Genomic DNA, 27,621 nt, shown 5'->3' on the forward strand with positions numbered 1-27,621 from the left:
CAGAAAAGTCACAAAGCTCTTTCCTTTAAGGACAGAGCCTATGCTTTTAAAAGTTCCTAGACCCTCCTCTCAAAGTACCCACTTCCCCAATAAGATGTGACCTCCAAAGGGGGAAAGATTTAAAAACATCAAATAACAAAATCAGGGAGGGAAGACAAACATATTTATTCCAGTCTAGGTCACTGGAGGACTTAAAACGTGTACTACTCAGCGCCCCCTATTATCATCTGCACCAACAAGGGAAGAACGTGCCTGAACAGCAAGCTCTACCCGAGGCCAGCCGATGACTGCTGTGAGGTTCCCGTCAGTCAAGTCTCTTCCTCGTCATGCAGTTAATGAGGCTTCCCCCCTCGTAGCGAAGGGCTCCTTAACTCTAAATTCATTTTGCACAGAGAAGAGGAAAGAATCTGACATACTACTGATGGTTCCTCATTTAATTCATGACTTAAATCCTATCTCAGTATTTAACTATCTTTATTTTCTGATTAAAATAGGAAAAAAAGGGGGGTGGGGGGTAAGGGCAACAGAAATTACACTGTACTGATACAGAGACTTTAAATTCTAGTCAGAGTTAAGACCCATATTAAAGGTCAACTGATGGTTCCAAGGAAATAACTACATGGAGTCTGGTTGAGACATACATGAGTTGAGTCTCATTATTAGCCACAATAATGTAGGAAAACAGCTCTCAATGAAATTGGAGTCCACACTTGTCAGGCATGCGTAGGAAAAAGCCTGGAGAAATGAGTTCTCTCCATGCCCCTGTGACAAAGAAGGCTCCTGGTTTAATGGGAAGAGTAGCTCCGGTTCCCAGACGGTGTCCACAGCTCAAAGCTGAGTCTAGCAGTGGAATCGAGTGGAGAACTTAGGCGATACAGGCACGGTCAAGGGCTGGTCACTTGACTTGACTTCCACACCCTGGTACCTGCGTACTGGATTTGCCTTGTGTACCTGCAGAGTGAGAAAAATAAAGTTACCATTGATAAGGATGTTAGAGAACTACACTTATGGGTGTTTTTGCTCCTCTTCTTGAGAACATTTTTGTATAGTTTTGCAAATCCCAGTCACTAATTTGGGGGTTGGTGGGAGGCAACACAGTCTAGCAGCAAAGCACAAGAGCTCTGGAGCTCAAGTAGGTTTCTATTCAGGTCTTGCTGGATCCCTCAGCTTGCACCTATCTCCAGTTTGACTGTTCAGTACTAGGGTATAACGGGGCTGTACTCAATTGCAGCAGAAAGAAGATACATGTTAAGAATTTGCCAGAGTACAATCTTAAGATTATTGAGTCTTAATATTCACCAAAAGCATGGACAAAAATAAATAAATAAAATAAAATAACCAAGAAAGGTTGCCAGGAGAAGGCATGGTCCCATCCATCCTTCTTACAGTCTAAAATCAACCCTGAATCAAGCCAGATTGGTAGAGAGTTCTATGATACAGACAATCACAAGAGGCAGGATTCAAGTGCTGAAGAAAAGTCAAAACACTTGAGGCTGGTTTTGTGAGTACATCCAATCAGCATACGGTAGCTTGGATTTTGTCAGGAAACTAGTCCCTTTAATAGTTTGTCCCTAGAGCCCTCCTGTGGCCAGTCATCTCTACCAACAGCTGTATCAGCTGCTGGCTTAGCACTTTTAGACAAAACCTCAACAACTTACATATTGCTATATTCATCCTTTTACTAAGCATATGAAATTCTATCTAAAACTGTGTTCTTCCTTATTAATGCAGTTAATGTGGTTTGCTGCCCTCCTAGTGAAAGGGTCCTTAACGTGAATTAAGCTTTCTTTTTGGATAACTAATATTTAAATCATTATCTAGTGTTAACATGGAAGGTCACCTGGACTGATATGCACTATAACTCCAAGGAATTTGAGTCAAGTATTAAGAGGAAAATGAAAATATAGTTGTCACACAATTCCCACATCCTTCCCTACCTATGTATTCTAATTGTAAAACACATTGGTTTCCTTAAGCCTTAAGGCAATAATAAAAAGTTAAATAAAGAGTCCTACAAATATATCACTGTGCACTGGTATAGCACCTGATGTCCTCCTTATTTAGACCCCTGGAAGAAATTCTGACTGAATTCAGGATCAAAGATAAATGTATTTGTTAAATAACTAGCTTGTTTATATCACTTAGCAGATCCATGGATCACAATGTATACATCCTTAGCCTCGTTCACTCCTCAACTTTGTCACCACCCCTGGTTTGTCTGACTTCTCATTTTCACTCAACTTTGATGTATCCTTGGAGGCCACCTTAGATCCTTTCTGGAACAAGGCAAGGTACAGATAAAACAAAACAGACGCAACCATGGGTTAGTCAGTGCTCATGCAGCCCAGTTACCAGTTCTTTCCGTAGTCTGGCCAGCTCCTCCTTCTGTTGCTCTTCCTCCTGTTGCCTGGCCTCCTCCAACTGCTGGGCTTTCTGGGCTTCCACCTCAGCCATTCTCTTCTCCAGCTCCTGCCGCTCCTTGGCTCTCTTCTCAGTGGCCAGCTGAAAAGTTTCTTGAACTAGAGAACCAGAAAGGCCCTCTGAGTACAGAAACAGAGAGAATATTGGTGCACAAGCAAGACTTGCATAAACCTAGCCCCACAGATCCAGCAAGTGATAGATATGCATGGCAACAGAAAGGTGGACCTCTAAGGAAGCCTAGTTGGGAGAAAGGTGGAGTAAACCACATACAAAAAGTCCTAAAATTTTAAGGACCCCTATAAATCATTGGAAGGGCCCCTATAAATCATCTAATTAGGAGAAAAGCATGACCTACACAGGTGAAGTAGCTTGCTCAAAACTACATAGTGATTGTGAGACAGATTTAGGAAAAGAATCCCACTTTTCTGAAACGCTGCCCAGTGCTTAAGGAATCAAATGTTTTCTATCTAAGGCTTGCTTTAGGGTGAACTCCAGAAAGAAGTCCTGGCTCTCCCTCACTTACTTGCTACTCTCTGGGTGGGGAAAGTAAAATTGTTGTTGAAATGCCAGGTGTTTGTTCTATGAATCTGACCCCAACACACTCTACAAATCAACATAGCTGCTGGATTCAATAAAGAGCTAGGGGAGAAAAAATTAGATCGCCTACAGGCAGATGCTTCTGGTTGACACAGCATTGTACTGACACAACTGAGTCCCAGGAAGTCTAACCATTCTGCCCCAATCCCCCAAGAATACATAAAATACTACCAGTAAGGGATTTTTTCTCTCTCTTAGGAACAAAGGGCTCCTGGGAGATGACGGTGTTTGGACGAGCCTTGAAGCAAGCTGCTTCTTTCTGCTGTTTTAGTTCTTCCTCCAGCTATGAGAAAGAAAATCTGTCAGATAAGCAGCCGCACTACCTTCCATAACTACCATCTCAATGACTCAAGTTCGAATGTTTCTGAACAGTTTCATCTACAAAGACAGCAGGTGATTTAATCTAAACTCAATTAAAATCCCTTTTACATTAAGTAGATCAGACTAACAACATCTGAACCCACTGAGAACTAGAAAATACCTTGAAGATACTTTTAAGGCCTACTTAACATCACAAAAAGTAAACAAGTAGACATTAATATACCCCTGGATGTGATCACCTGTAAAGTATTCTCCCTCCCAATCCCCAAAAGAATCTAACCAGAATTTAGTCAAGCCTCTGGATCTGACTATTCATTTATAGGAAATACAGGAGATAGAGAAACATATTAATCAACACGTTGGGAATACAATGAGCAAAACCCAGATTGTAATACCTATAGGAAAACTCTCGCCACTATTACTCAACATAGTTTTGGAAGTCCTAACCAAGGCAATCAGAGAAGAAAAAAATAATAAAAGGAATACAGACTGGAAAAGAAGAAGTAAAACTGTCACTGTTTGCAGGTAACATGATACTATACATAGAGAATCCTAAAGATGCCACCAGAAAACTACTAGAGCTAATCAATAAATTTGGTAAAGTTGCAGGATACAAAATTGATGCACAGAAATCTCTTGCATTCCTATACACTAATGATGAAAAATCTGAAAGAGAAATTAAGGAAACACTCCCATTTACCACTGCAACAAAAAGAATAAAATACCTACGAATAAATCTACCTAGGGAGACAAAAGACCTGTATGCAGAAACTATAAGACACTGATGTAAAGATGATACAAACAGATGGAGAGATACACCATGTTCTTGGATTGGAAGAATCAACATTGTGAAAATGACCATACTACCCAAAGCAATCTACAGATTCAATGCAATCTCTATCAAATTACCAATGGCATTTTGTACAGAACTAGAACAAAAAATCTTAAAATTTGTATGGAGACACAAAAGACACCGAACAGCCAAAGCATTCTTGAGGGAAAAAAACAGAGCTGGAGGGCTTCCCTGGTGGCGCAGTGGTTGAGAGTCCGCCTGCCAATGCAGGGGACGTGGGTTCATGCCCCGGTCTGGGAAGATCCCACATGCCGCGGAGCGGCTGGGCCCATGAGCCATGGCCGCTGAGCCTGCGTGTCCGGAGCCTGTGCTCCACAACGGGAGAAGCCACAACAGTGAGAGGCTTGTGTACTGCACAAAAAAAAAAAAAAAAAAAAAAAAAAAAACAGAGCTGGAGGAATCAGACTCCCTGACTTCACACTATACTACAAAGCTACAGTAATCAAGACAATGTGGGGCTTCCCTGGTAGCGCAGTGGTTGAGAGTCCGCCTGCCGATGCAGGGGATGCGGGTTCGTGCCCTGGTCCGGGAAGATCCCACATGCCGCAGAGCGAATGGGCCCATGAGCCATGGCCACTGAGCCTGTGTGTCCGGAGCCTGTGCTCCGCAATGGGAGAGGCCAAAACAGTGAGAGGCCCGCGTACCGCAAAAAAAAAAAAAAAAAAGACAATATGGTACTGGCACCAAAACAGAAATATAGATCAATGGAACAGGATAGAAAGCCCAGAGATAAACCCACGTACCTATGGTCAACTAATCTATGACAAAGGAGGCAAGGATATACAATGGAGAAAAGACAGTCTCTTCAATAAGTGGTGCCAGGAAAACTGGACAGCTACATGTAAAAGAATGGAATTAGAACACTCCCTAATACCATACACAAAAATAAACTCATAATGGATTAGGGACCTAACTGTAAGACCGGACACTATAAAACTCTTAGAGGAAAACATAGGAAGAACACTCTTTGACATAAATCACAGCAAGATCTTTTTTGATCCACCTCCTAGAATAATGGAAATAAAAACAAAAATAAACAAATGGGATCTGATGAAACTTAAAAGCTTTTGCAAAGCAAAGGAAACTACAAACAAGACGAAAAGACAACCCTCAGAATGGGAGAAAATATTTGCAAATGGAGAAAGGATTAATCTCCAAAATATATAAACAGCTCATGCAGCTCAATATTAAAAAAACAAACAACCCAATCCAAAAATGGCCAGAAGACCTAAATAGACATTTCTCCAAAGAAGACATACAGGTGGCCAAGAAGCACATGAAAAGCTGCCCAACATTACTAATTATCAGAGAAATGCAAATCAAAACTACAATGAGGTATCACCTCACACCAGTTAGAATGGACATCAAAAGAAAATCTACAAACAACAAATGCTGGAGAGGGTGTGGAGAAAAGGGAACCCTCTTTTTTTTTTTTTTTTTTTTGAAGAGGGAACCCTCTTGCACTGCTGGTGGGGATGTAAATTGATACAGCCACTATGGAGAACAGTATGGAGGTTCCTTAAAAAACTAAAAATAGAATTACCATATGACCCAGCAATCCCACTCCTGGGCATATACCCAGAGAAAACCACAATTCAAAAAGACACATGCACCCCAATGTTCATTGCAGCCCTGTTTACAATAGCCAGGTCAAGGAAGCAACCTAAATGCCCATCAACAGACGAATGGATAAAGAAGATGTGGTACATGTTTACGATGGAATATTACTCAGCCATAAAAAGGAACAAAACTGGGTCATTTGTAGAGACATGGATGGATCTAGAGACTGCCATACAGAGTGAACTAAGTCAGAAAGAGAAAAACAAATATCGTATATTAACACATATATGTGCAACCTAGAAAAATGGTACAGATGAACCGGTTTGCAGGGCAGAAAGAGAGACACAGATATAGAAAACAAACGTATGGACACCAAGGGGGGAAAGTGGTGGCAGGGGGTGGTGGTGGTGGTGGTGTGATGCACTGGGAGATTGAGACTGACATGTATACACTAATATGTATAAAATGTATAACTAATAAGCACCTGCTGTATAAAAAAATAAAATTCAAAAAAAAATGGATGAAAATTAAAAATGAAATTCTATAAGGTCACCTATAACCCCACCATAAATAACTATTATTAACATTTTAGTGTATAACCCCTTTCATATCATATACATGTAAACACATATACTTTTAAAATAAATGGTCATATTATTCATATAAAAAAACCTATAGGAAAATCAAACCAGTTTATTCAACATATAAAATGCAAGTAGAGCAGCCTTTAGATTAAAAGGGATTTAGAGATTTATCAAACAAATATAAAATGTGGACCTTTTCTGGATCCTGATTTGAACAATTTAACTGTTTAAAAAATGAGAGATTAGGGGATATATGAATGCTGACTATTTGTCACTATTAAGGAATTATTGTTAATCTTTTTAAGTGTGATAATAGTATTGTGGTTATGAAATTCTTTTAATCCTTATATTTTAAAGTTACACATTGAAGTAGTTTTGGATGAAATGAGATGACACCTAGGATTTGCTTCAAAGTAATCTTGTATAGGCAGAAGTATCCAGTATAGAGATGAGTAGGTAGAAGTGAGATGAAATAAGATTTTCCATGTTTTGATCCCTGGAAAACCAGGTGACAGTTCATGGAAGTTCATTATACTATTCTACTTTTATGTATGACTGAAAAACTTTAAAAAATCTTTTTGTGATGGAAAATATACAGACATTCTATGTCATGGTCCTTGAACGAGAGATTCACTACTGCTTCCAAAGCAACTGTCCTAAGTTCTCCTAGAGAACAGTACCAACAGGGAGCCTACATTTAGTTACTTAAGCAATCATATCTCTTGGGCTTCAAGAGGGATGACTTTCTACAAACAAAGATTAGGCCAGAGCCCCTTTTGGACAGAGTCCAGAATAAGAGACAATATCAATACTGACAAATTTAGGGATTCTGGAGATTATTTTCCAGACAGGGCAGAATTAGATCCAATTAAACCAGCCAACAACCAATTGACTGTTTTAAATCACCTGTCATCTATAAAGAGCAAATAGCACACTATGTTGCAAAAACAACATACCATATTAAGAATCTATTCTCACCTCTCAGTTTCTTATCAAAGCACCAACAGAAAGGAGTGAACATTTAATGAACAAGTCTAATAAATGGAATAGATGAGATCTTTAAGAATCTCCTGACACAAAAAAAGCCTAACAGTTCTCACATTCCCCAGGTGATCACTTACAGCAGAGATCAGCAAACTTACGCCGCAAGCCAAATCCAGTTTGCAACCTCGTTTTGTATAGCCCTTGAGCTAAAAATGGTTTTTATATTTTTAAAGGGTTGAAACACACATACACAGAGAACATGTGACAGAGACCACCTGCACAGCCTAAAATAACACATAGCAAACTTTTTTATAGAAAAAGTTTGCTGACCCCTGATTACAGTGACAGCCCCTAAAATAATCCAGTATGTTAGTTCCCAGAAGTTCAGTGTAGTGGGTCTACCTATTGTAACAAATCAACAATCAAACAATTCACATTTTAGCTGCTCTCCCCAGCCCCACCTGGTGCTTCCAAGTCTGTGCCTTCAGAGCACCTCTTCTGTCAGTCTCAAAGCAGAAAGGCTCAACCTGGGTTGTATTCTTCACCTTCTTCTCCGGCAGGTTAATGGTGTCAAAATGAGGCAAAGGAAGCGCCTTGAATTTGGGCACCTAATAGAAAAGAAAATGTAAGATTTAAGATAAGGTCTTTCTAGTCAGAAAGCAACAACTACTCCAGAATATTTGGATGAATCTAAAAAATAGGAAAGGCCAGTTTTCAAAGCAGCTTGGTGTAGCAGAAAGAGTATTGGGTTCAAAAGGAAATCAAGGTTTTCCTCCCAATATTGCCAATGACCAGCAGCATGATCATGGGCAAGTCACTTAAGCTCCCTGTGCCAGAATGGCACTTAAATAGCCTTATGAAGTATAAATAGGGCAAGTAATTTAATGGCACTTTAAATTACTTTCCCTATTTATACTTCATAAGGCTCTTAGAGGGATCAAAGGAAGTCAGTGATTTATAGTTAAAAGTGCAACATAAAAGATTACCTTTGAGGGATCAAAGAATAGTACTATGCTACTTGGAGAAATGGAAACACCTACCTCCCCTTTCTGCAGTTCTTTTATTTTCTTCTCCTTCTGTAACTGACGTTCTTTGTCTCGAGAATCAAAAGAGAAAGGGCATATTTCCACAGTTCTCCCCACTGGGATTTGGGGCTTAAAAGGCATTCCAAAATATGGCACAGGTTGAGCTCTTATCACTACTGGCTCCTCCTCTTCCTAAAGAAAAAAAATGCAGTTTAGAAACAAGATTCCTCGCTCTCTCTCACCTCCTCTGAATGTGGAGTCAGAAGACATTATATGAGAGAAGTCATTAATTAAGGCAAGTCACTCAACCTCTCAGGTGTCTTAGCTTCCTTTTCTATCAAAGAGGAGTATCTACCAACTCTCAGGGGTGAAACCAGTGTGAAAGCATTTGATAAACTAACATAATTACTCTTAAAGGATCTAAAATTTTTCACAGGAAGGTTGTAAAAACTAAATGAGATCAAACAGTTTGAATAAAATGAAGAACAGAAGAAAAGTACTAACCAAGCATATACCTTGGCCTCTTCTTTGACCCAGACTTCAGACTCCACTAAAACATGTGACTGGGAGTATTCCCAGTTGCCAAACCCAGAATAGGACCAAGTAAGTTGATTGGATTCAAGCTGGTAACATAAGATTACTGTGTATTTTAGTTTCAAATGAACCTATAAAAAGGCTTATGCCTGAGATCTGCTGTAAAATTATCCTAACTCTGGATATTTATAGATAAAATGGGGGATGTAACAAGAAACTAGCCTGATCAATGACAGTTTATATATTCCAACTTCATGAACCATCACCACACAGTCACCTTTGCAACCCTTGGATTAATGGAGATAGTTAAGGACAGGGTGGATGTAACTGCTTAGTATGAATTTTAAAAGTCCCTCACTGAATGGTGACAATAGCTGGGGCAAAATAGAGTATAGGTCTTGGGAACTTTTGATCCACATTACAACAGGGTGATTTCCAATGCAACAGAAACAAACATAGCTCCAATAAGTTACAACCAGTTACCACTGAAAGCCAAAAGATTCATACCCTTACTAACTACTTTGTTCTTGGAAGAGCAAAAACAGATGATCAATCATTCATACCCATTGTTAAGACAACTCCAGACAAGAGTGATGGCCTTTGTATTCCACTAAGTTTAAGAAAGAATAATGCTTAGATTGATTATGTAGAAGGAGTAGAAACCCCCATCCCAGGGAATCACCTCATCTTCTCTGGTGGGCATTCTGATTCTGTTCTTCAGAGCAAAGGCCGGTGACTTGGGGACAGTGATTGGAAGTACTTTCTTTTCAGGAACACCCTGGAAGGAGTAAGCAACTCAATTAGATATCCTAGAACAATCTCTACTAGGCTGTGTGATGAGATCAATCCCTTTCTTAGAAGTTCACATATCAGGAATCAAAAAAAGCTAGTTATTTCAGTATGTTGTTAACTTATCCAACTAAGACTGGTATGTATTAATGCTCCAAAGGTGGATTAACATGACAGAAGAACAGCAAATAACAAAAACATAGTTTGAGTTGCATATTCAACAAAAATAGGATTCATCAAAATCTTTTTTGGTATTTATGAAAAACACTACAAAATAAACTGTCAATATTTTATTGTTTCTCTCCCATTTTATACCCCAATCCCTTAAAAACAAAATCAAAAAGGACTTCCAAATGTTATCTAGGAAAAGAATAGATACTGTCCATTCTCTTAAACCTATTCCACATACATCTCTAAAATAAGAACTTATATTTTAAAATATTAACCTCAAAAGGCAAATGGAAAAAAGTACGGGGCAAGGGTTAGCTTAATTTCCTTTTGCCAAATAACTGGACAAAGAACAAGCAGTTTACAAAGATATACAAGAGGCTCAATCTCAATAATTTTTAAAAATATAAAGTAAAATAAAGTGTTTTTCACCTACAAGACTGAGTAATAATTAAAAGACTGGTTAATACCAGTGTTGACAGGTGAAGAGAAATGGGCACTCCTATACAGTTGGGTAAGGTACAGAGCACAAATTGGTACAAACTTTAGGAATTAGCTACTAAATCTTTAAATGGTCATACTCTTTCACCCAATATTACATCTCTAGTATTTGATCTCTAGTTTAGTTTTTAGGTATATTTCAATACAGCATTTTTAAATTTAAATGAATAAAAAAATTGCAAATAACCCTATTACCTATCAAAAAAGAACTGGCTAAATCCTTTCTTAAATTGTGGTACATAACTAATTGTGGTACATGACTAATAAGAATCTACTGTATAGCACAGGGAACTCTACTCAATACTCTGTAATGACCTATATGGGAAAAGAATCTAAAAAAAGAGTGGCTATATGTATAACTGATTCTCTTTGCTGTATAGCAGAAACTAACACAACACTGTAAATCAACTATACTCCAATAAAAAATAATTTTAAAAAATTGTGGTACATCCACACAATAGAATACTATAGTCATCAAAAAGAAGAAAATAAATCTTTATTACTGACAGAACAGTATTCATAATGTTGAGGGGGGAGGGACAAGTTGCTGAAACAAAAAATACTATTATTAAATATTATTTCTGTGTGTTTTTAAGATGTCTTTTAAGAAAAACAAATATATGATATCACTTATATGTGGGATCTAATTTTTTTTAAATGATATAAACGAACTTATTTACAAAACAGACTCACAGATCTTGAAAACAAACTTATGATTATCAAAGGGTGGTGGGGACAGGGATAAATTAGGAGCTGGGGATTAACACACACACACTACTATATATAACATCAATAATCAACAAGGACCTACTGTATAGCACAGAGAACTCTAAATATTCTGTTAATAACCTATATAGGAAAAGAATCTGAAAAAGAATGAATCTATGTATATGTATAACAGAATCACTTTGCTGTACACCTGAAACTAACACAACACTGTAAATCAACTATACTCCAAAAAAATTTATTTAAATAAATTAACTGAATTGAATTAAATTTTTAAAAGATACTTGCGCATATACTAAAAAAATAAAATAAAATGTATATATAATTAATCTAAGCATAGAAAATAAAATATGGAAAGAACACCAAGCTGTTAACTCTCACATATCTTTGAGGGTAGATTAAAAGAGGGATTTAATTTCTATATTCCTTAATTCTAATACATTCAACTTCTCCAAAGATTTTTTCCCCCTTTGTGATTCCAAAACACTGCCAACATCTCAAATCTTTTCAGACTGAATTATGTATACCATACTATGCACATCATTCAAAACTAACATAATTCTAACTCTCATAGAGTTTACACTATCATGAATCTGGCAATTAACCCTAACTGCAAAATGGTATCTCTAGGGCTACCGTCCTGCATGAAGTGTATGACCAGATCAATTTTAAAAAATCGGGCTTCCCTGGTGGCGCAGTAGTTGGGGGTCCGCCTGACGATGCGGGGTACGTGGGTTCGTGCCCCGGTCCGGGAGGATCCCACATGCTGCGGAGCGGCTGGGCCCGTGAGCCATGGCTGCTGAGCCTGCGTGTCTGGAGCCTGTGCTCCGCACAGGGAGAGGCCACAACAGTGAGAGGCCTGCGTACCGCCAAAAAAAAAAAATCAAAACAACCTTGAGACATCCTCAGTAACTCCTTATTTCTTATACCCACATCCATATGCTGGCCCCATCAGCTCTCTATTCTGCTTCCTCTCTAACTCTTCACTGTCATGACACAGGCCACATCATCTATTGCCTGTACCATTCCACTAGCCTTCTAACAGTCCTTCAGCTTCTCTCATTCCACCAGTCCATCTTCTTATACAGTCAGAAGATTTGATGTTACTTCCTAACTTAAAATTCTTTAATGGCTCCTACTGCCTACCTACAAAAGTATAACATATTCCTTGGCATGAAGTACAAGGTGTTTCATAATTTGGAACCCTGCCTGACTTTCCAGGCATATCTCTTGCCCCTCTTTAGGCATCACCCTCCATCCACAATGAACTACTAACAGCTACCAAAATTTAACACAGGTTCTCATCACAATGCAATACCTTTGCTTATGCTCTCTCAGAAATGCTCTGGCTGCTTGGAAGCATCTAACCCTTCTTCTCAAGCCTCCACTAAAGCATCGCCTCTCTGATAAAACCCTTCAATAGATCACTCCACTCCTCCAGACCTACTGACCCCACTCTCCCCTGTATATAGTCTATCATGGTACATATGAAACTTCATTGCACTTGTTTATTTAGGTATTCATCTCCTCCTGCTAACCTATGAGTGCTTTGGGAGTGGGGACTGTTATTCCATCAACCCCTAATACCTAACACAGACCTTGGCAAGCATAAGGCATTCAGGAAATGTTTGTTGAATGAATACAGTAAGCATGAATAACAGAATTTATACCTTGGACTTGAAGACTCTTGGACTCTAATTTATACCCTGGGAGACTTCTTAATCCCAACAATGCTGCAACTGCTCCAAACATGTTTGGAGTATCTTTCTTGGAGCGGCCTTCAAAGCCAGTTTTAGGGCCATGCAAGGCAATTGCTCAATCTTTACTTTTAATTAAGCAAAACTGTTTCCAGCTCTATTATTTTAGACTACTCAGAAGTTTTAGTTCCCAATGACTTTAGACCAGCCCCTAAGAGCAAATTAATCTTTAAAATATGAAGACTTGCCATCGTTGAAGAGATCCAAAACACTGTGCCACAGGATCCAAGACCAGTGGCTTTTCCAAAATGCTTTCTATAATATCAATCTTTGGAAAGAATTAATAAACTCTCAAGGTGACCACTGTAAAGGGAATGCTCATTCTGCTGTGAAAGTTCTCGTATATTTTCTAAAGAAAACCAGAATCACTAGTATAGTAAAATTTAATACAGCAGAACTTGTAATCAGAATGACAAAAGTCTATGAAATGGGTTTCCAAATAATGCTTGCCAGAAAACGACAACAAAAATCTGTTGTTCTACAACATCCTGGACACCTGTGGACACCAGCCTGTAGCTCGAACACAGTCAAGGATACGCGGTAATAGGAAGTACACTGAGCAAGGAGTCAAGAGGTCTGTTTTAGCCCGGCTCTGATTCGAGTCTGTACAACCTGTATAACATGAGATAGCCTTTTAGTCCTTGGTTTTTTTCCTTTCATAAAATATAGTAATTGAAATAAATATCTGAGGACTCAGTTTTAAAATAATGCCACTTTTCCTATTTTTCCCCTCTCTCTGCATCCTCCCAACAGAGAGATGTGCATTTTAAAAGAAATCTCTAATAAGTAAGCCATGAAAGAGATATTTACGAGTAAGATCAATCCTCATAATTACTTGGGGGAGAAGGAAAGGTGATTTATGAAAATCAACCTTGCAGCAACTATTTATCCACACCCCATCTCCACTGCAATCAAAGCCAATAGGGGGCTCAATCGGAAATAAAGAAAAAGATACTGGGTTTCTAGAGACAGAGAAGGCTTCTTGTTTTATTATTTTAAGGTTTTTTAGTTATAAGCTCCTTGAGGGCAGCGACATTGCCAATTGCATTCCTTTGCATTCTCCACAGCACCTACAAGAAGTAGTAATTGTTCAATGAACATATGTTGATTAGCATTACTGTCCTTATTTGTTTACATGTCAATCTGTTCTCCCAGACTGTGAAAGCTTTGAGGACAGAGGCTGTGCCTAATTCCATTCGATTTCCCAGTGTCTAACACAGGCTGGTGCACTTCAGCTTGTACTGCTGCTCATGCAGTTATCCAATATAGCAATGCCCATGCTGTGATGCTTAGGTGCTGGGGAAACAGGAGTGAACAGTACAGATATACATGGTCCCTGCTATCAGTGAGTTCACATTCTAGTGGAGGAAAGAGACAATGAAAAAGTAACAAATCAAGTATTTCCTGATTTTCACAAGTGCTCTGAAGAAACCCAACAGAATGTGGAGCTGAAGGATAATGGGGGAAACTCTGAAAGGAAGCTGAGGGAAAGTATCTCTAAAGAGGTGATACATGGTTAGAAGTGGGCATTGTGGGTGGACAGATGACACATTTTGGAAACGCAGCCCAGGATGGGGGATGGGATGTTAGGGGTGAGCACTTCTCCCTAAGGCAGGATATGCCCCCAAGTGCCCTGGGACAAGTTCTCAGGCCTGTCCCAGAGCAATTAGGAGATTACCATGAAGCAATGTTATATCTCAAGGAGTATGAAAAAAAAAAATTTTTTTTAAAGCCTGCTGGTCTCCCCAAGTCCCTAAAATGTTGCTGCTAAAATTACTCACTGGAGAGCACAAGAAACACCACAAGGACGCATGGAAAGAGAGCTTCAGCACCAGGGGACACGGATGGGGACAACAGTGTCAGACAGATAGCTGCATTCTGACTCTGGGAGGCAGGCTCTTCTGCTGCCTGAGGGTCCAACACTAGAAGTTAAGACACCTAACCTCAGTTCTGCCACCAACTTTTAAAAACGTTTCTATGGGCAAGCCACATTCTTCTTTCAAAGCCTCCCTTTCTAAAAAATGAAGAAGAGTGGAAGGGAATAAATACATCTTTGCCTCCTTTTCTGGTTTGCTTCTCTAGAATCCAAAAGTTGAAGTGATGTCACTGGAAATTTCAGTAGGGAGAGAGCTGCAAAGAGCCAGCATCAAACTCAGATACTGCCATTTGCCAAAATAAACAATGATAACAGCATTGTGGGGTAGAATAAGTGTTTAAGGAGATGACAGGTTCAAATCCTGGTTCTGCATACTAGACACCTCTCAGCATCTCTTTCCTCATCTGAAAAGTAGGGTTAAAAATAGAACATTGTATAACTGATTCACTTTGTTATAAAGCAGAAACTAACACACCATTGTAAAGCAATTATACTCCAATAAAGATGTTAAAAAAAAGAACATTATCTCTTAAGAGTTGTTATGAGAAATAAATAAGATAATCTGCACAAAACACTCAGTACAACATAAGCATGCAATAGTTATTACTATTAACAACATGACTGCTTACTGTGTGTCAGACACTAAGGTCTTCATCAGGGCTCTCTCTAATCTATGCTGCACCTAACAAAGCAAAACTCCAGGGTTGGAGCCCAGGAATCTGTTTATATAATAAAATCCCAGAGGATTCTGAGAACCAGTTGGATTTGGCAATCACTTCCCTACCATTCAGTAGCATCTAACATACTTACCTAGTGTTTTGCTCATCTGTTTATCCAGAATTCTCAACAAGGCCTTACCTGGTACAATGCTACTCTAAGATCTCACTTAACTCCTAATGAACTCTAGTCACCCTTCCCCACTTACCACTTCACCCCAACATTTCCAAAGTACAACAAACTGCCAAACCAATTTCCTAAATCAGTGTTTCTAAAAATGGAGTTCAGGTAATACCGGTGGTATGGAAAAGGATGTAGACCATGTTTTTTTAAAAAATAATCACATATTTTCCTAAGAACCTTTTAGTTTAAAAGGTACCTTCTATTTTAACACAAGAGCATGGACCCTGGAACCATATTCAGATCCCAGCTCTGCCACTGGCTAGTTTGTGATCTTGGGCAAGTTATCTGACCTCTACAAAACAGACTGATAATAGTATCTACAGTGTTTACTTCATAGGGTTGTTATGAGAATTAAGTAAGTTATCATATAAAGAGCTTAGAATAAAACTTGGCACATAAGCTTTATAGAAGTATTAGCTATTATTGTTGTTATTCATGGCCAAAAGTACTGATTTTCCATTTACATAATGATTTAAATGTTCCCCTTAAAATTACTTTTAAAATGAGCTGATGATTTTAAGAATATATAAAGTCAATTAAAGTCAATATTGGTATAGGAGATACAAAGAATACAGTAAAAATCGAGAGGGTGATAGGTAAATTAAATAAAAAACAAAAAAAACTTGTAGCAGGGGGAAAAGCCAGGAGCTTGGAGAAAAAGATGTTATTAAAAGTAAGGTGCCAAATGCACGTTACAGAAGCCTCATGGAGGTCATTTCTCTTTTCTGGGCCTTGGGTTTCTGATGTGTAAAGTGAAAACTTTGAGCCCTTCTGGGTCTAGGATTCTGAGGTCTGCATACAAACTACAGTTCCCTTGTTGTATTCAGAACAATTTCCTCACCAGGTAATGACAAAGAAGGCACAACTCTTGGAGACTAATCACTTGAGTGGGCAGAGGTTTCTTAAAAGTTTGCGTAACAGGGCTTCCCTGGTGGCGCAGTGGTTGGGTGTCCGCCTGCTGATGCAGGGGACGCAGGTTCGTGCCTCGGTCTCGGAGGATCCCACATGTTGCGGAGTGGCTGGGCCCATGAGCCATGGCCTCTGAGCCTGCGCGTCCAGAGCCTGTGCTCCGCAGCGGGAGAGGCCACAGCAGTGACAGGCCCGTGTACCGCCAAAAAAAAAAAAAAAAAAAAGTTTCTGTAACAGAGTCTGGCCTATCATACGTATGCATCACAGAAAAAAAGAAAAAAGAAAGAAAAAGAGAAAAAGAAAAGCGTTGTGAATAGAAAAGAGGTCTCATGTGCAGAAAGCTCTCAAACTGAAAGAAGATATCGGTGAGGGAAGAGAGGAAGAATCATTTGTAAGCATCACCATGCTTTTTTTAAAGCCTGGAAAATATAACTTCGGATTGCTTCTGACTTAGTGCTAAGAAAATAAACAAAACTAAATAGCCAGTCAAAGGTAATACAGTTGTCCCTCAGTATCCTGAGGGAATTGGTTCCAGGACCCCCAAAGATACCAAAATTCGAAGATGCTCAAGTCCTTTACATTGGTGTAGTATTTACATATAACCTATGCACATCCTCCTGTATACGTTAAGTCATCTCTAGATTACTTATAACACCTAATACAATGTAAATGTTATGTAAATAGCTGCCTGAGTGCAGCAAATTCAAGTTTTGCTTTTTGGAACTTTCTAGTTTTTTTCCTGAATATTTTCAATCCATGGTTAGTTAAATCTGCAGATACATAACCTATGGATAAGGAGGGCCAACTGTATATTGGTGCACACTTTTCACTTAAAACTGTGGGGACCCTAAAGGATAAGCAAAAAGAAAGAGGACGGGAAAACAGTTCTTAGTACCTGGACATAAGGTGATTCAAACTGCAAGGAGGATGATTCCCCATCTGCCTGGAAATATACCTGAAAACCATCTTTGCACTTATGCAGGTGCTGAACTCCATTACTTCTTCTCTGACTGTGGCATCTCTTCTTGATTGTATATTTTCTCTCAAATCATGACTGTGAGCCCATCATCAAACTACAACCCACTTCTCTAATCTAGGTTCCAGGTGCTCCTCTGGATATACTTCTTTTCTCCAGCTTAAATGACCCATTTACAGTTCCCAGTAGCCACCCCATGCTTTCCACCTTTGGACTTTTTTTATGTTACTCCCACTGCCTGGAATGCTTGGCCAGTCCATGTCATTTGCATTTCTACAAGTCCAAATTCCACCATAGAGTGGAGAGGCAATATAATGAAGTGTAAGGTCACAAACTCTGGACCCAGAGTGCCTGAATTCTTATACTTGTTCCACTACTTACCAGCTGAGTACCCTAGGAATGCTACTTAAACTCTCTGTCACTCAAGTGCCTCATCTGAAACTGGTGAGAATTAGAGTACACAACCTGAAGGGGTTCTGATCAAAATGAATGGGTTAATATACAAAAAGGGCTTGGAGCACATAGTGCCTGGCACATAGTGAAAGTGTCAGCTATTATGACAGTAACGACAGGAAGATGACGATGATGAGGACGACTACTATACATTGCCAAGGCTCAGATCAAATGCTTCCTCCTCCACAAAGCATTCCCTGAACCTTCTATCTGGAAGAAATCATTAACTCCTTTGAATACTTATAGCACTTTTAACTGTCACCTCTCTTAGAGCACTTCTGTCACTCTTTATATTATTTATACCTATACTGTATCCCTTACTGGACTTTAAGTTTCCTGAGAGCAAAATCCACCTCTGACATGTCTCTTTATCACCCACAGCTCCTATTATGATGCCCTGATCATGTATCTACTCAAACATTTGTGAATGGGTGGATCTGTGGTCATGAGCAGGGCACTTCTGCCAGCTCGCCGAGCCTCCCCACTCTTACCACAACATCTTCCAAGATCTTAGTAGGGCAGGGCCTAGAATGAAATTCAAAGTGTTCATCCTCCAATTTCTTCTTTGACTCTCGCTCCTGGATCCTCTTCTCAGTTTCCAAATCAAAGCCAATAGGCTGAGTGGATGGCTTCACAGGCGGTTTCTTAGGCAAGATGGGTCCACCTTCAAGAATTCTGTGATCAAGTTCCTGTGCTTTGAATTTGTATCTGTAAGGTGAGAGTTTAAGTGACAACCACAAAAAATATTTTAATAAAATGAAAACTACATAAACAACAAAGTAAGCCAAAACCAGAAAAATAATACTCATTAAGATTACCCATCATGCACAACAAAATTTCAACTCTCTTCATAGCCACTGTCTCTACCTCTAGAGCAAAGAATAAATGAGACAGTCTAATATTCCCACCACTTTAAAGATTGCGGTTTCTCTGCAAGAGGAAACTCCCCCTTCTAAAAAGAAGTAAAAGAAGGGGACTTCCCTGGTGGTCCAGTGGTTAATGCAGGGGGTCCCAATGCAGGGGGTCCAGGTTCGATCCCTGATCATGGAACTAGATCCCGCATGCCACAACTAAAAGAGCCCTCATGCTGCAACTAAGACGTGGCGCAGCCAAATAAATAAATAAATAATTTTTTTAGAAAAAGAAAGTACAAGAAGGAAGAAAGAAGAATACAGGAGACAAACTCTAGCACTAATCACATTAAGTTCCAGTTCCCTTGGGTAGCCATAAAAAGGTGAGATCTACCTAAATTAACCTCAGAGGACACTCCTTATTGGAATCATAAGTAAGTTCTCCCACTGCAACCTCCACAATAGTGTTTTACCAGTTTACACTTCAGGACAGCTCCATATTCCCACTTTCAATCCTTTCATCACAGTGGCAAGGCAGAGCCTGTAGCTCAAATGCCATAATTCCCAAGGCAAGAAAAATAGTTAACTGTCCCCCTTACAGAACTGAAAAGAAAGTAGGCACGTTCTTGGAACTCCTCCTCAAACACTGGCAGTGAAACTTACTGCTGCAGTTTCTCGAGCTCCTCAGCCTCCTGTTCTGCTGCACTTTTGTAGGTCACAGGTCTTGCACGCTGTTTGGTTTGCAGCACAGGAGTCTGTGGGTCTCTGCATATCTTGGCCACAGATTTGGAGGGTAACAGAGCTGTAAACCAAGATCACAGACATTCACTTAGCTCTCCAAGACCCCGTATACCTGTAGGTGCTGACTCAGCTAGGCAGCCCAGAGATGCCAAACCAGAGTGGCTGGCCCTCTACACTCAGCTCAGCTCATGTCAGTCAATCTGATAAACATTCAGTCCTTTCTCCCCTGTCACTCTTTACTGAAGGGTATGATGAAGGCAGCCCTTGGGTAAACTCTGCTATCGTCTTCTGAATCTGAAATCCATTTATGTCTGATGGATTCCTTCTCACTACACAGGCCTGTACTGACTTTCTATTGACAGTGCTAACTATTTTGCTTGTTATTGACAAATAAGATTTTCACTTATTCCAGCTTTAAAATAAGGCCTTTCTAAAGACCAAGTAATAACTCCCAATATTATGTATTCCCTAAAAGTGTCTACATCAAAACATCAAGACCACCTCTCACAGAAAGTCAAATGGAAAAAGTAAGAAAAAACTATGTCAAAGCATCAATATTAAGATCATCATCACCACTCATAGAAAATAATGATTTATCTGGCCAGGAGCAACCTTGTCAATTTTCATAATTACACAGAATGAATCCTCTAATTTAGACCTTATTACCTAACAGTGGGAGATGGAAACCAAATCTACTTATTTTAGAAATAATCCAGCCTTCAAGTATACATATAACTATTTTTGAGCTATAACGGTACAAAGTTTTAAATAAAAATTGCAGAAAATAATTTTTCTATTTGCCAGGACCAAGATTCTAAGAGCAATGTATATAAGACTCTAACAGTCATGTATTATTTGGAAAGTCATGGTTAATATTTACATTTCCATTAGAATAAAGAAAGACATTTCATTATTTTCATAATATAAAATCTGACAAATGGTTACTAGAACATAATAACAATATTAGGAGATGCTGTCCTTAAAGGAATTCATCTGGCTACCTAACATAGCACTAAACAGTGCCTATGCAAAGGCAGAAAAAATTTAGAAACCTTCAAAGTCAAAACAAACGGATTCTGCTTTATCCAGAATACTACCCTACACTCTTGACAACTATTGTATACCACACCTCCACTCCTGAAACTTCTTTAGCTTCTTTTCGTAGGAATTATTTTCATAAAGATAGATGCTATTAGATTAGATTACTCTTATCTGTTCACCACCAAATCTACAAACTCAACAGCACAAAAATATACAATGGAGAAAAGACAGCCTCTTCATGGTACTGGCACAAAAACAGAAATATAGATCAAACTCAGCAGCACCTGCACCCACTGCTCTCTTCCACCCTCCTTTCAAAGAACAATCACTCCACTTGTGTTAAGTATCCCTCTCCTACCTGCCTGCACAGGGACTTAATCATCGGTTATCTCTTTTCTCTCCTCTATCTTCATCTTCTTTCCCTGCTAAGGACTTCTCAGCATACAGACCTGCTCTCCCTATCTCGCACCTCCCTTGATTCTTACATCTCCCTCCACATGCACAGCACTTACCATAATTTGTAATGACCTATTTGTTTATCTGTCTCACTGAATTAGAAACTTGATATTGAGTAGCACCAAGTCCGTTTTGCTCACTTCTATACTCCCTACACCACACAGAGTGTCTGCTTTGTAGTGGTAAAACATTTATTGAATTGCTGAACAAAAAGCACACAACCTTAAGTGAATGGAATGCTTTCATTTTCTGTAGGTGAGTAAATGCACACTGACACATGGTAAAGATAGCCTTGATGTGTAATGACATCTCAGGTTAACTTAATTCCCCTTGGCCAATTATTGATCAGGAGGATCGAGGTGGTTGATGGGTATAAGTGGACAGATAGCTGGGTGGTTTGAGAAATGCTCAACTATGTATACATTTGTTGTCTGCATACAGGCACATGCCATGCTTTAGTTCAAAAGTGAGGATTTCAACTAAAGGCAAATTTGCACCTAAGATGTAAGGAAAGGGAATTCTAGGGGAGGCTCCAGCCAGGTATGATACTGGAAAGAAACTTACTAATATCATCCTTCTTGCTCCTCAAGTGATATCTGTTAGGGGTTCGTTTATGGAAGGCTTCGACCTGCTGTGCAAGGGGCACATACGTAGAAGCCGTCTCACCAAATGTTCTTTTCTTTCCCTGGGACAGGTTGAAAGGCATAACAATGGTGCATCCCTTAGTCACTCGGGCCTGAAAAGAAAGAAGTTGTTCCCCAAATGAAGTGTTATGGAAGAGCTCAGATCTACCACAAGCCACAGACTCAGTACAGAGGATCAAAAGAAAAAGGGCCGGGGCTTCCCCTGGTGGCGCAGTCGTTGAGAGTCCGCCTGCCGATGCAGGGGACACGGGTTCATGCCCCGGTCTGGGAAGATCCCACATGCCGCGGAGCGGCTAGGTCCGTGAGCCATGGCCGCTGAGCCTGCACGTCCAGAGCCTGTGCTCCACAACGGGAGAGGCCACAACAGTGAGAGGCCCGTGTACCGCAAAAAAAACAAAAAAAGAAAGAAAGAAAAAGGGCCTGTGTAAAGCCAAGATTATTCTTCTTAAGTTGTCAGTCCTTGAGCAAGGGTTATAAACAGTCTATTCCCATCTTTTAAAAAGGGGAAGAGGGGAATTCCCTGACGGCCCAGTGGTTAGGACTCTGTGCTTCCACTGCAGGAGGCGCAGGTTCAATACCTGGTTGGGGAACTAAGATCCCACAAGCCACACAGCGTGGCCAAAAAAATTAAAAAATAACAATAAAATGAAAAGGGGGAGAAAGCATCTAGAACTTAACAAATTATCTGTTCTGTAAGAGTACATAAGGTGATTTTTCCCAAGCATGTTAATGTTTTGAAGCAATCAAGAGCAAGTTTTCTTAGAAGTGAAAAAAGCTGCAAAGGTATCCCATCCCCAGTCCCATTTAAAAATTTTTAATTGGGCTTCTGGACCTGAATCAGGTCAGGCAGCTGCCTGAATCAAATTCTCTCCACACATCCTACCAAAAACTGACTGATGAAGAAGCCTACTCTTTGGGTCATTAATTTTGATAAAATTGGTCTCTGATTGGAAACAAAACTCTTCAAGGACTTACGTCCCAAAGGAAGAAGCACAACCCCAGGATTTAAGATTGCAAAGGACTGACTTCAGCAAGTCATGATGGTGACTGCAAATGCAAGGAGAATTTCTTAGTGCTAGGATTTTTATTTAGGATTGTTACTGTTTTTGTTAGCGCTCTGGTAACAAAACTGGATTTGAGTGGTCTGCCCCAATCCCATTTTCCCCATAAACCCTGTTATATTTTGCACACAATTTTGCAGACACAAGATTTTTTCAAAAATTTTGTTATAGCACAAGCTGTAACAAGCCTGTACCTACAATTTGCCACACATAATTCTATGTGTTTTGTGTACATTCTCAATTCAGTTTTCACAGCAACTTGATAAGATGCTTCCCAGAGACATAGAGAAATTTGTCCAAGATTACACAGCTAACAGGGGCAAAGTGAGGATTCAGACCTATCTTAACTCAAAAACATATGCTCCTCTCAATTATATTATTGTAACTAAGTGACCACAAATATTACACCAGAATCCTCACTGAATTATTAACAAGAATATTAATTTAGTCTATCAACTTACAGGAGACGGAGGATGCTTTCGCAGTTCAGATGTAAAGTTCACTTCCTTATACTCCTCCTGGTTCTTAGGATGTTGTTTGATTCGCTCATCTGTGAGGAAGTGGAAGTCAACTGATTTGGTTACCTGGCTCACTGATTTCTTCACAGGGAGCCCTGAGTGAGGAGCAGAGTAAAACACACAGATAACACTAAGAATAGAGAACATAAAGTAAGTCCCCTTTTATCCAGTCCTTTTGGTATTTCTATTACCATGGATCTAACTTTGTTTACTCTCTACATATAAGCCAACACTTGAAACAGTCCTCAGGGACACCAATATATGTGCCTTATTCATTTAGTACTATTGGGTTTGAGGCCTTTCGGTCAGAGGCAAACTGTTATAAGGTAGCACAGGGGAGAAGAATCCCACCTCCCAGTTGTGGTCATAGCTCTGGAGACAGAGAAACTGGAATACTTTTGATAGGAAAAGCTATGAATTGACTTTAAAAGCACTTAACTAAGCATCTCTAAGAGGGATACCCTATAAACTCCAGAGATGCTTTTCAACCCAGTAAGCAGAGCTTCACAGCTTTGACTCCACCAATGATAATTATGCTAAAGCAAAGCAGAACTCTGATCCCTTCAGCTCTCTCAGGTATACTTTCCTCCATAACTACAACTGGATTCACTCAGCTGTCTTTTCCTCTGACTAGGATAAAATGGGAAGACAACAAAAAGCTGGTCTGCCCAATTGCTCTATCTTCTGTCTCAATCCTAGTTCCTTCTTATTCTAATACAAAGAAAAAGAATTAGGAGAAAAAAGGAGGGAGGAATTAACTCCACTTAGAGAAATGAGGTAAGGACTCATGGAAAAAGGCCTCAAAAGATGGGTGTGACTTCTTCAGTTAGAGATGGAGAAGAACAGCATGCTCTAAGAAAGGACCAACATATGTAAAATGTTCTAGGGAATGATCACTGGGATATGAATGGTACCCATGTCCAGGTTTCTAAATAAACACATCTTTTAATGCTGACTACTGACCAAGAAAGACTTTTGTGCTTTAGAGACTTCAAAAACCCTACCAAGATTATGAGAAGCACCCCCTCATAAATCAGACTCAATCAGAACCAAGCTGACCTGCTCCTGCAAGAGCAAATTTTTTGAATTCTTCATTCTTCTTCCGCATCTCTACCACCTCTTGCTGCATTTTCATTCTCTTCTCCAACTCTTGCTCCTCAGTACTTTTTAGAATCTTCTGCCTAAAAGGCAAATCAGTAAAGGAGATGAGAGAGGAGAGGAGAGGAGAGGAGAAAGTGACTCAGTGGTTAAAAAAATCTAAAGGCATTATATAGATTAGATTTTTAACCTGTGATAAAATAACCATCAAAACCAAAAAGTATTACCTAATAAATTGATATTAACTTAGATAACACTATGAAAAAAAGATACAAAATTTATTCCAAAATATTGAAAAAGTTTCTGAAAAAACAGCTAAAATAGACTATAGAAGATATTATAAAATATCCACAAATTTGACTATATAATGATTAACTTTTATGCCACAAGAAAAACTAAAATACCAGTAGTAATATTTTCAACAAACATGGCAAGAGGTTAATATACATAAAATATATACTGTGATAGAGAGAACAGACTTAGGAGTAAAGCCATCCAGAATGCAAATCCCAACCCTGTTGTTTCATTTTCTGCCTATGTGATCTTGAGAAAACTATTTAACCTCTGTGAGCCTCAGTTTTCTCCAATGTAAAATGGGTAATATGAATACTTGTTCTCACAGGATACTTGTGACTATTAAATCAGATAATGTTTCTGAAATACTGGACACATAGCAAAAGTTCAATTTAAAGTAGCCATTCTTAAAAAAACAATAACAATAAAATAAAGTAGCCATTCTTAGTAATGAGAACATCACTAAGACCACTTATAGATAAACAGAAAAGGAAAACAGATGATTCACCCAAGAGGAACTTTGGAAAAGATGCTTACAATAATAGTTATACAATCTTGTCAGCAAACACATAAAAATTAAAATAATCTGATGCCATCAACATATCAGTTAAATTTGAAACAATTTTTAAAGTAAAAAAAATTCAATGCAGATGCGACTACAAGGAAATAAAAATATTCATTCAAAGTTGATGGCACTGTAAATTCACACATTCATTTTGGAAATAAAATTAGCAATAAATATCAATAGCCAGAAAACTGACCATAATCTTAGATCAAGGAATTTCTCTTTCCTTATCCTGAGGAGACTAGTCAAAGAAAAGGATCTGCCTGTAAAGATGTTCATTGATTCCTTATAATAGTGAAAAATCGGAAACAGCATTTTCAACCGGAAATAGTTAAATATAATCTGATAGAATGCTAACAATCTATCAAAAAAAGGGTAAATGTGAAGATTTTGTAGCAGTACAGAAAATAAAATAGTCTCATAGCAAGTGAATAAAGCAGAGCCCAAAGATTGCTTATACACTGATTGTAAAAATATGTATTTTACTTGAGTAAAGTCTAGAAGGGAGCTTGGCAAAATAAAAACTGTTCAATTTAGGTAGTAAGAACCTTCACTAACTTTTTCCTTCTATATTTCTTTTACGTTTGTTTTAATAGTTAATTTTTTTCAATCTGTAACACTCAAGCACCCACAAGGACATAAAACAATTTACCTTACCATGGTTACGGCTTTCAGAGTTTCCCAAGCTCCATGTGCATCAAACAGACTGTAGATGTACCCATTTGTAATTTTTTTTTTTTTTGTGGTACACAGGCCTCTCACTGTTGTGGCCTCTCCCGTTGCAGAGCACAGGCTCTGGACGCGCAGGCTCAGCAGCCACGGCTCATGGGCCCAGCCGCTCCGCGGTATGTGGGATCTTCCCGGACTGGGGCACGAACCCGTGTCCCCTGCATTGGCAGGCAGACTCTCAACCACTGCGCCACCAGGGAAGCCCCCCCATTTGTAATTTTACTCTACTGACTCTAAAGCTGAAATTCAGGATAGAATCATACCTTACAGGTGGGATACAAGGCACAGTATGTCTGCCCTTGGCTTTCTCTGGGGAAGACTCATTCTTTTCAGAAGTATCTTGATGAGCACTGCCTTCTTCCTCTTCCTCTGGCTTCTTTTTATTGTGAGAACTTGAGTTGAAAAGAACAAAAAATATCCTCTCAATTCCCTACAGCATATCCTGCTCTACCCTCCTCCCCAGATCTACCACACATGACTTAAATTTTCTCATTCTTTAGGACAAAAACCATGTTTCAACAGCAAGATTCTTCCAATAGTATCATCAGATCATATATTCCAATGGCTACAATGGGTAAACTTTGAGAATGCCAATAGAAGTCAGGGTAAGAGCTGTCTGGTGATGGTTCAGGAGGGTAGGAAGAGATTCCAACTGCTCATCATCAAATGAACAAATGCCAGACAGCTAGTTGTCTCCTCAATATTTATTCTACTTTATTTCTTATTAACAGAACCCCAATTTTGCTTGGGGCAGCAATGTATGAAGGCAAAAGTATTGTACTTGCTTCAACGGTCTCTACTGCAACTAGAGGGGATCTAATTTACAGTTCAGTCAACTGAGGCATAACATAAGCGTTTCTGGAAAATACTTCACTTTCCTGATATGGGTGCTGCCCCTCTTTCTTTGCCAGACCCTTCTTCTTCTCTCAAACATGGATATGATACCTAGAGATATAGTAGCTATCTTCAGATAATGAGGCAACAAGCACTAAGAAGAAGCTAAGAAACACAGAGCAGCCATCTTGAGCAACAAGTATGAAAAAAACCCCTAAGACTCAAAGAGATGTCATTGAACCAAAGCAAACTACTTTCAGACTTCTGTGAAGCAAATAAATCATTATTCTTTAAACCTCTCTAGTTAAATAGAGAGGTCTTATTACCTTCAGCAAAATACATTCCTAACTGATAAAAATAAGAACAAGCACCACGTATTCTGCTTGCCATTACCATAGGAGCAAACGGAGTAAAAATCTATGTCAGCAGACAGAAGCTGTGGCTACTTACACTCTCATTTTTTTGGAGGGTGGAATTTCATTGACGATTACAGGAGTAGCACATCTCTTGGCTTTCATTTGTACATGGTGTTTTTCTTTCTGTTCCAAATTCTTCTGAGCAGAGAGTCTAAGAGATCTTCTATGGTAGAAGAATTGACAAAACTTATTTGTAATGAATACATCTACTATATGTGCAAATACTCCTCAGAAATGTGAAAATATGTCAAACTACAAAGGGCTATAAAAAGTGGTATTATTTCTGCTCTAAAAAAAAAAGTGGCATTATTTCTGCTCTAAAAATCTAATACCTTCTCGTCTTACTGATCGTTTTTGAAAATTCACCATAAAATGTTGGTACTTAAGTGCATTGGTGTTTGTAAATTAGACCTCAATAGAGCTGATTTAATTTTGTAAA

General features: G+C 39.0%; 1 protein-coding gene across 2 annotated transcripts in view; it reads right to left on the bottom strand.

Annotated features, from left to right (window-relative positions):
* Nucleotides 1-457: 457 nt before the first annotated feature.
* TPX2 (TPX2 microtubule nucleation factor) overlaps nt 458-27,621 on the bottom strand; it is a 57,891-nt gene continuing 30,727 nt past the window's right edge. The window contains exons 6-18 of one of the 2 annotated variants that reach the window (XM_060032797.1): nt 27,217-27,345; nt 26,196-26,324; nt 24,306-24,427; nt 23,190-23,341; nt 21,588-21,759; nt 19,449-19,587; nt 18,426-18,642; nt 9,562-9,657; nt 8,361-8,537; nt 7,782-7,928; nt 3,190-3,301; nt 2,353-2,519; nt 458-951 (exon numbers count right to left, since the gene is read on the bottom strand). In XM_060032797.1, coding sequence (XP_059888780.1) covers nt 841-951; nt 2,353-2,519; nt 3,190-3,301; nt 7,782-7,928; nt 8,361-8,537; nt 9,562-9,657; nt 18,426-18,642; nt 19,449-19,587; nt 21,588-21,759; nt 23,190-23,341; nt 24,306-24,427; nt 26,196-26,324; nt 27,217-27,345 — 1,870 coding nt within the window. In that variant the 3' untranslated portion in view covers nt 458-840. Of the gene's footprint in view, nt 952-2,352; nt 2,541-3,189; nt 3,302-7,781; nt 7,929-8,360; nt 8,538-9,561; nt 9,658-18,425; nt 18,643-19,448; nt 19,588-21,587; nt 21,760-23,189; nt 23,342-24,305; nt 24,428-26,195; nt 26,325-27,216; nt 27,346-27,621 lie in introns of both variants that reach the window. The other variant, XM_060032796.1, reaches the window with a different exon arrangement.

Source organism: Delphinus delphis, chromosome 15 (genome assembly GCF_949987515.2).
Source record: "Delphinus delphis chromosome 15, mDelDel1.2, whole genome shotgun sequence".
NCBI lineage: Eukaryota > Metazoa > Chordata > Mammalia > Artiodactyla > Delphinidae > Delphinus > Delphinus delphis.